Source organism: Balaenoptera ricei, chromosome 6, assembly GCF_028023285.1.
Source record: "Balaenoptera ricei isolate mBalRic1 chromosome 6, mBalRic1.hap2, whole genome shotgun sequence".
NCBI lineage: Eukaryota > Metazoa > Chordata > Mammalia > Artiodactyla > Balaenopteridae > Balaenoptera > Balaenoptera ricei.
In genome coordinates, this window is record NC_082644.1 from 41142120 (window position 1) to 41156911 (window position 14792).

The window sequence follows — 14792 nt, forward strand, 5'->3', positions numbered from 1 at the left end:
GGGGGTTTTTGTTGTTCTTCTTCTTTCTCTAGTTGCTTTAGGTGTAAGGTTAGATTGTTTATTTGAGATTTTTCTTGTTTCTTGAGGTGAGATTGAATAGCTGTAAACTTCCCTCTTAGAACTGCTTTTGCTGCATCCCATAGGTTTTGGGTTGTTGTCTTTTCATTGTCATTTGTTTCTATGTATTTTTTTTATTTCCTCTTTGATTTCTTCAGTGATCTCTTGGTTATTCAGCAATGCACTGTTTAGCCTCCATGTGTTTGTGTTTTTTACAGTTTTTTTTTCCTGTAATTGATTTCTAATCTCATAGCGTTGTGGTTGGAAAAGATGCTTGATATGATTTCAATTTTCCTAAATTTTCCGAGGCTTGACTTATGACCCAAGATGTAACCTATCCTGGAGAATGTTCTGTGTGCACTTGAGAAGAAAGTGTATTCTGCCACTTTTGGGTGGAATGTCCCATAAATATCAATTAAATCTATCTGGTCTATTGTGTCATTTAAAGCTTGTGTTTCCTTATTTATTTTCTGTCTGGATGATCTGTCCACTGGTTTAAGTAGGGTGTTAATTCCCCCACTATTATTGTGTTACTGTCGATTTCCCCTTTTATGGCTGTTAGCATTTGCCTTATGTATTGAGGTGCTCCTATGTTGGGTGCATAAATATTTATAATTATTATATCTTCTTCTGGGATTAATCCCTTGATCATTATGTAGTATCCTTCCTTATCTCTTGTAACAGTCTTTATTTTAAAGTCTAGTTTATCTGATATGAGTATTGCTACTCCAGCTTTCTTTTGATTTCCATTTGCATGGAATATCTTTTTCCACCCCCTCACTTTCAGTCTGTATGTGTCCCTAGGTCTGAAGTGAGTCTCTTGTAGACAGCATATATACGGGTCTTGTTTTTGTATCCTTTCAGCCAGTCTCTGTCTTTTCATTGGAGCATTTCAATCATTTACATTAAAGGTAAGTATCAATATGTATGTTCCTATTACTATTTTCTTAATTGTTTTGGGTTTGTTTTTGTGGGTCTTTTTCTTCTCTTGTGTTTCCCACCTAGAGAAGTTCCTTTAGCGTTTGTTTTAAAGCTGGTTGGTGGTGCTGAATTCTCTTAGCTTTTGCTTGTCTGTAAAGCTTTTTGATTTCTCCATCGAATCTGAATGAGATCCTTGTTGGGTAGAGTAATCTTGGTTGTAGGTTTTTCCCTTTCATCACTTTAAGTATGTTCTGTCACTCCCTTCTGGCCTGTAGAGTTTCTGCTGAAAGATCAGCTGCTAACCGGGGATTCCCTTGTATGTTATTTGTTGCTTTTCCCTTGCTGCTTTTAATATTTTTTCTCTGAATTTAATTTTTGTTAGTTTGATTAATATGTGTCTGGGTGTGTTTCTCCTTGGGTTTATCCTGCCTGGGACTGTCAGTGCTTCCTGGACTTGGGTGGCTATTTCCTTTCCCATGTTAGGGAAGTTTTCGACTATAATCTCTTCAAATATTTTTTCAGACCCTTTCTCTTTCTCTTCTTCTTATGGGACCCCTATAATTCAAATGTTGGTGTGTTTAGTGTTGTCCCAGAAGTCTCTGAGACTGTCCTCAATTCTTTTCATTCTTTTTTTCTTTAGTCTGCTCCTTGGTAGTTATTTCCACCATTCTAACTTCCAGCTCACTGATTCATTCTTCTACCTCAGTTATTCTGCTTCTGATTCCTTCTAGTGTATTTTTCATTTCAGTTATTGTGTTGTTCATCTCTGTTTGTTTGTTCTTTAATTCTTCTAGGTCTTTGTTAAACATTTCTGGTATTTTCTCAATCCGTGCCTCCATTCTATTTCCAAGATTTTGGATCATCTTTACTATCATTACTCTGAATTCTTTTTCAGGTAGGTTGTCTTTTTCCTCTTCATGTATTTGGTCTTGAAGGTTTTTACCTTGCTCCTTCATCTGTAACATATTTTTTTGTCATCTCAGTTTTTTTGATGGGTGGGATTATGTTCCTGTTTTACTGGTTGTTTGACCTGAGGTGTCCAGCACTGGAGTTTCCAGGCGGTTGGGTAGAGATGGGTCTTGGTGCTGAGATGAGGACCTCTGGGAGACCTCACTCCGATTAATATTCCCTGGGGTCTGAGGTTCTCTGTTAGTCCAGCGGTTTGGACTCAACACTCCCACCACAGAACCTCAGGCCTGACTCCCAGCCTTAGGTTTTCAGACAAATCCACACGAAAATGTGTACAGCCTAAGTTCCAGTTTAGGCAGAAACCGTAGAGTAAAGTGAGCAGGCAAAGAGCCATTGTGTTTCACCCTGACACTGCTGACCAGGCTGCACCAGGTCCTCTTGGGTTTGGAAGTTGATGTCCATGCAGACTTAGCAGGAGTGACAAGAGTTCTTCCTGCCCTAGCCTCACCACGTCCAGCTCCTCAAGGCTTCACTTTCTCCAGCAGCCTTCCAGCCACACCTCGCCACCAGGTCCCAAGTCTCCCTCCTCTGGGTTGGGGGGGCACCAAGCTACCGGGGCTGCACTGCTGCAGCCACCGAGGGAGGGGGTGGGACCAGGGGCAGCAGGGGGTGGGAGGGGGAGGACTGTGCCAGCAGGCTCCAGAGGCAGCAGGGTGCGGGGGTGGCCATGGCTGGAGAGCCCATACTGGGCCGGATGCACCATAAATGTAATTTTTGAGTACTTGAGATGAAATTCATAGGCTTCCCTAGGAAAAAATCCATTATGGTTCTAGAACGTGATCTGCCTATTGTTAGAATACAAGTTTGGGAAAAAGTTGAGTGTGTCCTGAGCAGTTCTAAAATAATTAGTAAATTGACAACAAGGAAATGTTGACATAATTATCATTCCAATATTACCAACACTAAAATGAACATAGCTGCCTAATAGTTGTTTATAATTACTTATAATTTATAAATCCTGCCTACTTTCAAAAAGGCTTTGGGACTCTTTATGGCTACACACACACACACACACACACACACACATATATACAGCTGAGCAATTCAAAATTATACTAAAAATTTTTTTGATCAGAAACCAGCTAGAGAAAGAGCAGAAATGGAATTGAGGTCAAACTGAGTACCACAGTTTAACACTAAATGTAAATTGAAATCACTGTTGGGGAAGTAAGATAGAAAACATCATGAAACCATGGTCCTTCTTGCCTTCTAAAAGAAGACTTGGCAATTTATCATTAAAGGCAAAATTAATACGTTCTAAGCAGAATTTATCATAGGATTCTTCTAAATTACTGAGGAACCAAAAAACTTAACAACAGCAAAATTGTGGTTGGTCAGTATTTTCTTATTTTAAAAAATGTTAAATAAGTTATCATTAATAGAATTTCTTCATTCTTCCTTCATCCTATCACCTTTCCCTTGTGCTGACTTTACTTCTTCCCCTGTAAGTTTTTATTGTATTTTAATATTTTATTGTATGTTTTTATTGGGTTTGAAGAATTTTTAGAGGCACTGAAGCTACCTTCAGGGTAGAAGAATGGTTTGAAAATAAGGAGATGCTTTGCCAATGCATTACCTTCCTTCACTTCTTCATATAGAGCAGGGTTAGCAAACTTTTTCTGTAAAGCCCCAGAGAATAAATATTTTAGGCTTTGAGGGACTTCCCTGGTGGTCCAGTGGGTAAGACTCCATTCTCCCAATGCAGGGGCCCCGGGTTCAATCCCTGGTTGGGGAACTAGATCCAGCATGCATGCCACAACTAAGAAGTCTGCATGCTGCAACTAAGACCCAGTGCAGCCTAAATAAATAAATAAATATTTTTTTAAAAATATTTTAGGCTTTGAAAATCATATATGTCTGTTGCAACTACTCAGTTGTGCTCTTGTAGCGTGAAAGTGAATGGGCATGGCTGTGTTCCAATAAAACTTTATTTATGACAGTGAGTCTCTCTCACAGCAGGGCTTAACACCCTTTCCTTTGGAACACAGCTGGTCTTTTAACTTCAGACATTCCCACTACTGCCTTACTTATGTGACAGATTTTAAAAATATATCTATTACTCTCAAGTTTGATGTTATCTCTCTCCTTTGAAAAACATGAAGTACAAATCAAGGTTACTTTAAAGACTTTTCATGCATGTATCATGCTTAGAATCTAGGCTCAACTGTATCCACTCCACATAATCTGTGGCCTTATCTTTTCTTTTTTTTAATTGAAGATTCTCCATCTTTACAGCTGTACCATCACTTCTCACCTGTGTAAAATAAAAGAAGCTTATGAAAGAGTCAAAGTATTTCATGATATGTCTGCCCTTACCTGCTAACGTTTTTCAGGAAAACAGAATTTCTAGCAGCAAAGACTTTGAAAACACACATAGTTAAATATGCCCAGAAATTTTCCCAGTTAAAATAACATATAAATTATTTTTTAATCTAGATGGAGATAGATAATCAAGGGGTAATTGCACATGAAATTTTGGCATCTTATACAAAAATAATGCATTCTTGTATGCCAAACATCTCTGCCCTCTCCACCACCCTAAATAATGATAAAGTTAAAAAGTACAAAATTTTAAATATTTGTATTTTCTTGCTTGTTTGTATTATTTGTTTGTAATGCATTTAAACTTTTACCCGAGTAAAAGTTTTACTAATTGGTACACTGCAGTCTACTTTCCTTCAGTCACTCAATGTATTATTAGAGAAGAATAAGTTGGATAACTCTGGAAGGAATATTCTCTCTTTTATAACTCACAAATATTTAATTGTATACACCCTGGTTTTATATGTACCACAGCAGTGTCAGATATGTTGATTTCTGCAGGACATGTGTCAGGACATTGCAGTGGCTTCTAGGTAGCTCATGTACTCCACAGGGTCCTTTCACAAACTACAGACAATGCCACACCCTTAGACTTGAGTCTCTGTAGAGAATATTTCATGCCAAGGAAGTAGTTGTGCAATGCCTTTGGCTGGGCTACCCAGACACTGAGATGAGGATTCATGTGGATGCGGAAGGTTAGGGGAGCAGGGAAGGCAGAATTGGGAAGGGAAGGAGGATAAGCTACAGTGCAACACTGACCTCATGCAACATCACCCAGAGGGTGACTGTCTCAGTCCCATTGCTGAAGATCATGCAGGTCAGCTCAGAGTTGTTCTACATAGAGGTCAAGAGAACTTGAACACCATTCAGTGTTCAAGGTCTGCTTCCAGAGGAGATACAAATTACCTGGTACCTGTGACTCTCTGGACACACAGACAAAGCAAACTCTAGCAGCCTGAAGGCAGTTCTCCAACAAGTGACATCCAACTGTTGGATGGAAATGCACAGGGGATTTGAGGGGATGGGCAGAGCAAGACAGCATTTGATACATGCACCATGGATGGAAACATGCAGCAAACTTGAATCAGGTGATCTGAGTTTGAATCCTAGTTCTACTAGCTGTGTGATTTTAGTCATATCACTCAATCTGAGATTTAGTTTTCTTGTCTCTAAAATTTGGAAACCTACCTCATGAAGGATGTTTAAAGGATTAAATATGATTGCATGGTGGCAAAATAGGGAAAGGATCCTGGGCAGAGGGAACAGCATAGAGGAAGTATGGAGTCTTAACACGAGTGCTTAAAGTTTGGGAGACAGTATAGCTGGAGGCAGGGCACATGTGCAGCAGGTATGGGGATAGAAATGGGCTCCTATGGAGACACTTAAAAGGGAGGCCTAATCTCTTTTTGGAAGGTCAAGGAAATGATATCTAAGCTGAGGTCTAAAGCAGAGCGGGAGGATATCTGGTCAATATGGTAGACTGAGCTGAAGTGACAAATATCCCATCCCACTTCAAACATACAGCGATGTAGAAAAAAAATACAACAAGAAGGGTGTGATATGAAGCCAAACTCAAAGCAAGGAAGCTATGGTAGATTAAAGATAGTGACAAATTCTTTACTACTACCCATCTTGTTGAGAGTTGGTGACTATTTACTCTCCCCTTGAGCTGGGTTGCCTTGGTGACTAGCTTGACCAGTAGAAGGTGGCTGAACTAACAGTCTGGGACTTCTGAGGCTAGGTTGTAAGAAGTCTTGTAGCTTTGGCCCAAGACTCTTTGAAGACTCGTTCTTGGAGTCCTGAGGCACCATGTAAGAAGCCCAACTATCTTGAGGGAGAGACCATGTGAAGAAGCCCTGAGACTACATGGAAAGTGACAGTTGGATTAAAATTTGAAAATTCATCAATATAATTTACCACATTAACAGAATAAGGGAGGGGGGAAAAGCCATGATCATCTAAATAAATGCTGGAAGCATCTAACAAAATGCAAAATCCACCCATGATAAATATTCTCAGCAATGTAGGAATAGAAGAGAACTTCCTAAACCAAATAAAAGACTTCTATAAAAAAACCTATAGTTAGCATCACAGTTAATGGTGAAAGACTGAATGATTTCCCTCTGTGATTAGGAAGAAAGCAGGCAATCTGTTCTTATCACTGTAATTCTATATTGTACTAGAAGTCCAAACCAGTGCAATAAAGCAAGAAAAAGAAATAAAAGACATACAGATTAGAGATGAAGAAGTAAAACTATCCTTTTTTTCCCCACAGATGACATGACTGTGTATGAGAAAATCCTAAGAATTACACCAAACAATCACTAGACCTAACAAGTGAGTTTAGCAAGGTCTCAGGATATAAGTTCATCATAATACCAAAACCAATTGAATTTTTATGTGTTGGCAACAAATAAACAAGAGATATATCATGTTCACTGATAGGTAGGCTTAATATTAAGATAACAATTCTGCCAAAATTGATCTATAAGATTCAACACAATCATAGTGCCAGGATATATTTTTGTATAAATTGAAAAACTGATCCTAAAATTTATATGGAAATACCTAGGACCAGGAATATCCAAAACAATTTTGAAAAAGAGTAACAAAGTTGGAGGATTTATACTACAGTACTTGATTTTGAGACTTATTTTCAAGCAATGTAATCAAGACCATATGGTGTTGGTAAAAGGATAGATATACAAATCAACAGGACAGAATAGAGAGTCCAGAAATAGACCCACACATATATGGTCATTTGATTTCTGACAAAGGCCATTCAATGGGAGAGGACAGTTTTTTTTAAAGTAGTGCTAGAAGAACTGGCTATCCATATAGAAAAAAATAAACTTCAACTTTTAACTCACCCAATACACAAAATTCACTCAAAATGGATTATAGATGCAACAGTAAATGATAAATCTATATTTCTAAACCACATAAAGAATATCTTTGCAACTCTGGGTAGATGAAGATTTTTTAGGTGGTCACAAAAGTATAAACCATAAAATAAAACACTGATAAGTTGAATTTCATCAAAACTAAAACCATCTGCTCTTCAGAAGACACCATTAAGAAATTGTAGAGGCAAAGGAGAGAATGGGAGAAAAATTTCAAAGTACATATACATGACAGAGGACTTGTTTGCAGAATAGATGAAGAATGCGTACAACTTAATTAGATGGCAACCCAATAAATTATGGGCACATGATTTGAATAGACATTTCCTTAAAGAAGATACAAGAATGGCTGATAAGCATATGAAAAGTTGTACAATATCATTAGTCATCAGAGAAATGCAAATTAAAACCACAATGGGATATGAGTACATATCCATCAGAATTGCTAAAATTAAAAAGACTGATACTACCAAGGGTTGGCAAAAATATGGAGCAACTAAGTAACTAGAACTCTCTTACATTGCTGATAGGAATGTAAAACCAATCACCTTGAAAAGCACTTAGTCAGTTGCTTGTAGAGCTAAACATATACCTACCATGTGATCCAACAATCTCACTACTAGGAATTTACCCAAGAGAAATGGACACGTGTTCCTTCACACAGACTTGTAGAAGAATAGTTATAGCAGCGTTATTCACAGTAGCCAAAGTCTGGACATACGCCAAAAGCCAATCAACAAAGTGATGGATAAACACACTGTGGTATATGTATATATAATGTACTCCTATTCATTACTAGAAAGGAATGAATTACTGAGATATACAACAATATAAATTAATCTAAAAATTATTATGCTGAGCAAAAGAAGCCATGCATGTTAGAGTACATGCTGTATGATTCTATTTACATGAAACTCTAGAAAAGACACAATTAATAACATTAAATCTAACCTCTCAGGTCCTAGCCATAGGGCCCTCTCACAATATGGCAGCTACTACTTCTTCAAGACCAGCAGAAGAATCGTCACTCCAGGCTGCTCAGAGTCTTACATAACATAATGTAATCACAGGAATGATTCTCCCATCCAATTCACAAGGCTTGGTCACTTTGAAAAGGTGGGGATTATTCAGAGCATGTACACCAAGAAGTGGGAATATGGGGGATACTGAAGAATTCTGCTTACCACAGTTGGCCTTGTTCTACTGTCCAAAAGTTGAGATGGATATATTTGCACTGGGCTCAATTTCTCTCTCTCTATTTCCTGCATATATAATATGAAATGCAAACTTTTGTCTCAACTGAGAGGTGCAAGATGTATAAGATACGTGGTTTACCAATGTGGGGAGATGACATATGAGCTTTGCTTGGTCATCACATAATGGGATCAGAAGTTTGAAATTCAACACTTCTCACTCAGTTCTAGTACTGGAGGCCGACTCTGCTCTGGTCTGTAAAATGGTGTTTGATACTGTTTGGAGCATTATAGAGATACTTAATTTTTTACAGTGAAAGATTTACCAAAGTCTGACTGCCAGCACATACATACATATAACAATGCTATCTATTTATTACAGAAACGATAGGCAATCAAAGAGTAAGTTCAACTGGGTCCATAATTCTTTATTTTCTAAAAAAAATATATATATATATATCTGATGTGAATATGATAAAATGTTCCTATTTGTAATTTCTGGGTTCGTGGATGTTATTCTTTTTCCGTATTTACATAAAGAGTAAGTAAATCACTGTGATGTAAATTTGCTGACATATTCTTCTTTGTAAAATATTCAAAATTTTCCTATAACTTCCTTAGGAATAGTAAGCCTTGAGTAGATACTCATGAGAAAACTAAGACACAAGCTCTTACAGGGCTGTGTTTGTTTGAGAGAGTTCCTGAACCTACTAATTGGTTCCTCAGTGGTATACCATTACTTTGATATCTAGTTCCATCTTAACAGGCTTATCAGATCCTTCTGGGTCAGAGTAACTTCAGTGTTAAGTAAGGCTCTGAGGAAGGCTCTTGTACCTGTAGGGACTCCTATAGGGTAGATTACAATAGGCTTCTGTTAAAAGCCTCTCCCATTTACTGGGTGAAGAGGAGGTTAAGGGGTGGTGCTCATTCCCAGCTATAGAAAGTTGGATCAATTTATGATGTAGTGGCAAAGGATAATTTCTCATGACTCATCATCCTAGTCATTGTCTATCACAAGATTTCCCAAAGTATGTTCTCAAGAGCACAAACTCTGTGGAAAGCCCTCAGAAACTGAAACAAAAACCAAAAACCCCAAACTAAAAGCTTCCATGGTCAAATACATGTAGGAAATATTAGATTAAACAAGTATAAACAGCTTTCTTTATCTCATCCAAGAAGAGATACAGTAGGAATCTTTTCAAAATGTATTTGTGTTTTAGAAATGTATTTGATCACAGTAGTGTCTTTTCACTCTTTTGAGAAACATGCTCTAACAAGATTATCTCTGATTTTTAAAATCCTTGAGCAGCCACAAAGCAAGCTGATCTTTCTAAAAAGTCATGCTGATAACTACAAGCAAGCTCTCCTTACCTTCCAATTCACTGGCTCTCAAAGGCTGCTCTGTTATCTCCAATTCCTCACTAGCTGTTTCTGGATGCTAAAACAGAAAAGAAATGCCTCCTATTTCTTTCTTCTCCTCTCTTTCCTCTTAATTCTTCAAAATATTAGAGACAGATTATATAACCTTGGCCTTCCCCTGAGAATATTGCTGGAAATATTCAAAAGCACTCCTTAGTACCTTGTGAGGTACTTTAAACACTTAAAAATACAAAAGGCAACTCAATAGGACTCCTTTAGGAATCTTTTTATAAGCTCAAGATGTGAATGATTCCTCAATAGAACAGGCTAGAAAGTCCAGAAATAAGCTCCAATACGTACAGGAATTTAGTATATGCTAAAGGTGGTATTTAAATCCATGGAGAAGAGATTCTTGAATAAACGGTGTTGAGACAACTCGGTAGAAAGCCAGAAAAAAATAAAGTTGAATCTACAACTCACACCTGACCCAAAATAAATTCCAGATGAATCAGAGTTTTAACATAAAAAATAAAACCGTGAAAAAGACTAAAAAAGAAAAACATTCCTATGGCCTGAGCTGACATAATACATGCTCAGCACTGTCCTTGTGACAGGCCACAATGAAATTGAAACTTTGATAGGAAAAGCAGGATCCAACTCTTCACCTGAGGCTGGGAAATGGTTTGATTAGGCAGAAGAGAAAACAGCTAAAAGATGTTTGTCGTCATGACAATGAGAAGCTATTAAGTTAATCATGTAATCAAGTGTGGCATATCTGGGGGACAGTAGGAGCCCTGATGGAGATTAAAGGGAGAGATGTTTGGATATATAAGATGGGACCAGACTGTAGAGGATTTTGGATGCCCAGATGAAGAGTTTACCCTTGATTCTCTGGGGGTTGATGAGCTAGGGTGCAGGATTTCTCAATCTCAGGACTATTGACATTTTTGACCAGATAATTTTTTGTTATAGGTGGCTGGGCCTGTGCATCACAGGATGTTTAGTAGCATCCTTGGCCCCTACCTACTAGATACTACTAGCATCTGCCCCTTTTCGAATTGTGACAACCAAAAATGTCTCCAGATACTGCCGGATGTTTTCTGGGGAACAAAATTACCACTGATTCAGAACGACTGAGTTCCAGAATGACAGAATAATTGATGTTTAAGAAGGACTGTCCAGCTGTGGTTGTAGAATGAACAGGAGATCGTTAAGGACAGGAGCCCAAGAGAATGTATTAGAGGCTAGGTATGGTATATTGTTATAGTAAGGGCCCCCGATAAAGTACATCTCCCTGTATCCATGACCTTGTATAATCCCCTCCCCCATTGACTTAGGGCTTGGCCATGTGACTTGCTTTGATCAATGGAATATCAACAAACATGACACAAGCTGAGGCTAGAAAAGCATTTGTGCATTGGGACTTACACTCATGAGACACTTCCACCATATGACAAAGCCGGTGCTAGCCTCCTAAAGACATATCCAGCTACCAGCCAGCACCAAATTCAGACATATGGGTTAGACACTTAAGACCATGCAGCCACAATAAAGCTATCATGACTACATGATCCTAGACAGGCCAGCAGAAAAATCACCTACTGGAGCCCTGCCCAAGTTGATGGCAATGAAATTATGAACAAATAAAATGGTTGATGTTTTAAATCACTAGGTGTTTGTTGTGTTGTTATGTAGTGATAGATAACTGTTACAGTAGGTCTGGAGCAGATTCACATCAGTGGAAATGAGATGTGTACACAAGACATTTGGAATAATCCATGTTTCTTGACGACTCTTCAATGAAGGGGCTTACAGAAAGGACAAAGCAGGTGAAAGAATATAAGAATTTACAATTGAGTGCAAAGGTCAGAGTGAGTTAATGAAGGAAGTTGCATGAGCAGTCTTCAAAAAAAGCACTTCTGCCTAAGCAGTTAAAAATATTATTAACTCATCTATTTTGAAAAATACAGCTATTTATTAATCGCTAACAGAATAATGATAATAATATTTCAGAGATTCAGTTTAATAAGTAGATTTGTAAAGCTTTAAAGGCATTACCAAGCTAGCCATTTCTTCTTTTTTTTTTTTTTAAAGCATTATTCATTTTAATTAATTAATTAATTTATTTATTTTTAGCTGTGTTGGGTCTTCGTTTCTGTGCGAGGGCTTTCTCTAGTTGTGGCAAGCGGGGGCCCCTCTTCATCGCGGTGCACGGGCCTCTCACTATCGCGGCCTCTCTTGTTGCGGAGCACAAGCTCCAGACGCGCAGGCTCAGTAGTTGTGGCTCACGGGCCCAGCCGCTCCGCAGCATGTGGGATCCTCCCAGACCAGGGCTCGAACCCGTGTCCCCTGCATTAGCAGGCAGACTCCCAACCACTGCGCCACCAGGGAAGCCCTCTTCTTTTTTTTTAATAAATTATTTTATTTATTTATTTTTGGCTGCATTGGGTCTTTGTTGCGGTGCGCAGGCTTCTCATTGTGGTGGCTTCTCGTTGCGGAGCACAGGCTCTACGCACGCAGGCTTCAGTAGCTGTGGCTCACGGGCTCTAGAGCGCAGGCTCAGTAGTTGTGGCCCACAGGCTTTGTTGCTCCGTGGCATGTGGGATCTTCCACGACCAGGGCTTGAACCCGTGTCCCCAGCATTGGCAGGCAGATTCTTAACCACTGCGCCACCAGGGAAGCCCCATTTCTTCTTTATATGGAGAAAATCAACCTTTAGAATAAACAGGAAAGCACATAAACTCAAAAATCAGTAACAATTTATATTGCACTGATAATAAAATTCATTTCAATGTATTAGCTATCTACTTGTATAGTACTGTATTCACTTAGCCATTAGATTGCTAAGTCCAGGGCTTCTAATAGAACGCCTCTCATAATTTACCAGTTAAATTTACAGATGGCAATTATCAGTGGTATTTACAGCTTGACAGATGCTGTGAGTGTTGACTTTATTTATTGTACTATAAGAAGAAACAGTTCCTCAGATGTTTAGCACTTAGCTTTCTGTTTAAGAACACGAGCTTGAGGAACTGTGTCAGTCAAATCCTCTATTTTTATTATATCGAAAACAAAGTAGTAAGCAATAAAGAGAATCCAGAATGAGAATAAGTGAAATACAGTCATAACTAAAAGAAATGGAAATAAATAAAATAAAATCTAAAAAGTGGAGGAAATTGACTTGAATAACGTAAAAATAACCCAAATGCACTTTCACAGGCTATGAGAATCACCAAAGGGAACATATACATAAATCATATGACAGAGTGAGGGTCTCTTGGAAATAAGACAAGATTTTTTTAAAAGGATAAAAATGGATGAATTTTAAAGATCTTATACCCATGAAGCAGCCAATATTAAAGAAACAATAGCATTGTTGAAATAAATGTTTAAGATCAAAGGGTAACACATCTGCATAATTTCCATAAGATTTGTTTAAAGGGGGAAAAAAAGCTACCTCAGTCCTTGTTTAAATATTGCTGCCTGCCAAGGATTTTGGTTATTAATTTTCTCTCAGGTTGAGGAGACAAGGACTGAGAAAAGTTATTTGGATTTGAGGATCTGGAAGATCTATGTGATTCCTACTGTGCATTAACTAGTTGGACCTTAACGTTGGAGGGACACGCATTAAAGAAAGCCAGTAAACTCAGAGAATGGGGTCTTCTGGTAAATCTCATACTTTGGTTTGTAAGAAAACTTGTATACACGGAAGTTTACCAATTTTCCGGAATGAGAAAATAATAAAATACACATAACGTTAACCAATTTGGGATCCTACCCCTACCTTCCTTTCCCCTTTCTATCCAGTTAGTTAGCTTCTCATACCAGCTCTCGATTTACCCGAGCAAACACTGTTTATGCCGAAGGGCCTGGCAACGCTTCTGCCTCACCCCCAGTTCCGGCCGGGCTCCCCAACTCCAGGAGCCCCAAACACAGGTTCCAAAGGCCCGCACGAAAAGCACAGCCGGACTCTCGAAGGCGTGGGAACCGGAGCGGGGCGCTCCTCCTCCCCGGCTGGGCGGAGCCGGGCCTCGCTGGGCAAGTGCGTGAGGCCGCGCCGGGCGCTCAATCGCGGCGGGCGCTGCTGAGTGGTGCGCGGGGCTAGGGGCGCGCTCGCACCGCTCTGGGGTTGAGCCCGGCCAGGGTCCGCGCGCGGAGCCACGTCGGAGCGCGCCGTCCCGACCCACCCAGGCGCTTCGCCACGCCCGGACGTTCCCGCCAGTGGCCTAACCTGCTTGACTCGCCGAACTTGCCGCAGCTCCCGGCGGCAGCAGGTGGCCTCGGACTCGCCGCCGTCACCGCTGCCCGAGCGGGCCGCGCGCCCCGGAGCCCTCTCGGTCGCCCCCGACCGGCGGGATGGAGCCGGACGGGGACCTGGAGGAGCTGGCCCGGCTGCGCTCTGTCTTCGCCGCCTGCGACGCGAACCGCTCGGGGCGCCTGGAGCGCGAGGAGTTCAGCGCGCTGTGCGCGGAGCTGCGCGTGCGGCCGGCCGACGCCGAGGCTGTGTTCCAGCGGCTCGACGCCGACCGCGACGGCGCCATCACCTTCCAGGAGTTCGCGCGCGGCTTCCGCGGGGCCCACCGCGGGAGACGGCGCTGGGGCCGAGGGCCGCGGGAGCCCGCGTTCACTGCGGCCCTGGTGGGGTCCGACCCCGGGGACAGCCAGGAGGACGAGCGCGACGAGGACGCAGCGGCGGCACTGGCCGCCCACTGGGACTCGGCGAGCCCGGGCCAGGCTTGGCAGGACTTCCAGGCGCGACTCGGGGACGAGGTCAAGTTCATCCCCAGGTGCGTGTGTGGTTTGCAGAGCGGAAGGTGGTGGTGGTGTTTCTGTCCTCCCTGGGACGCTGCCACCTCTCCCTCTTACACTCGGAGTGTGCAGACCCAGTGGACACTCTCTCTCTCTGTCTCTCTCTCTCGCTTTCCTCCATTCACCGACGCACTTTTAACTCTTCCAAGACGGGATCCCCTAGAGTTAAGGAAAAGGAAAGCGTTCCGAGTCACAGTTCAGGGAGAAAGTTTGCCTTGCTTATTTCTGAGTTTCATAAGCCAGAGTGAAATCCACAGCG

General features: G+C 40.8%; 1 protein-coding gene across 5 annotated transcripts in view; it reads left to right on the plus strand.

Annotated features, from left to right (window-relative positions):
* RASEF (RAS and EF-hand domain containing) overlaps positions 1–14792 on the plus strand; it is a 226647-nt gene that overhangs the window by 125698 nt on the left and 86157 nt on the right. For 4 of the 5 annotated variants that reach the window (XM_059924551.1, XM_059924552.1, XM_059924553.1 and 1 more), the window contains exon 1: positions 13749–14511. The exons of the other annotated variant lie outside the window; for it this stretch is intronic. In XM_059924551.1, coding sequence (XP_059780534.1) covers positions 14081–14511 — 431 coding nt within the window. In that variant the 5' untranslated portion in view covers positions 13749–14080. Of the gene's footprint in view, positions 1–13748; positions 14512–14792 lie in introns of those variants that run through there. 5 annotated transcript variants of the gene reach the window in all.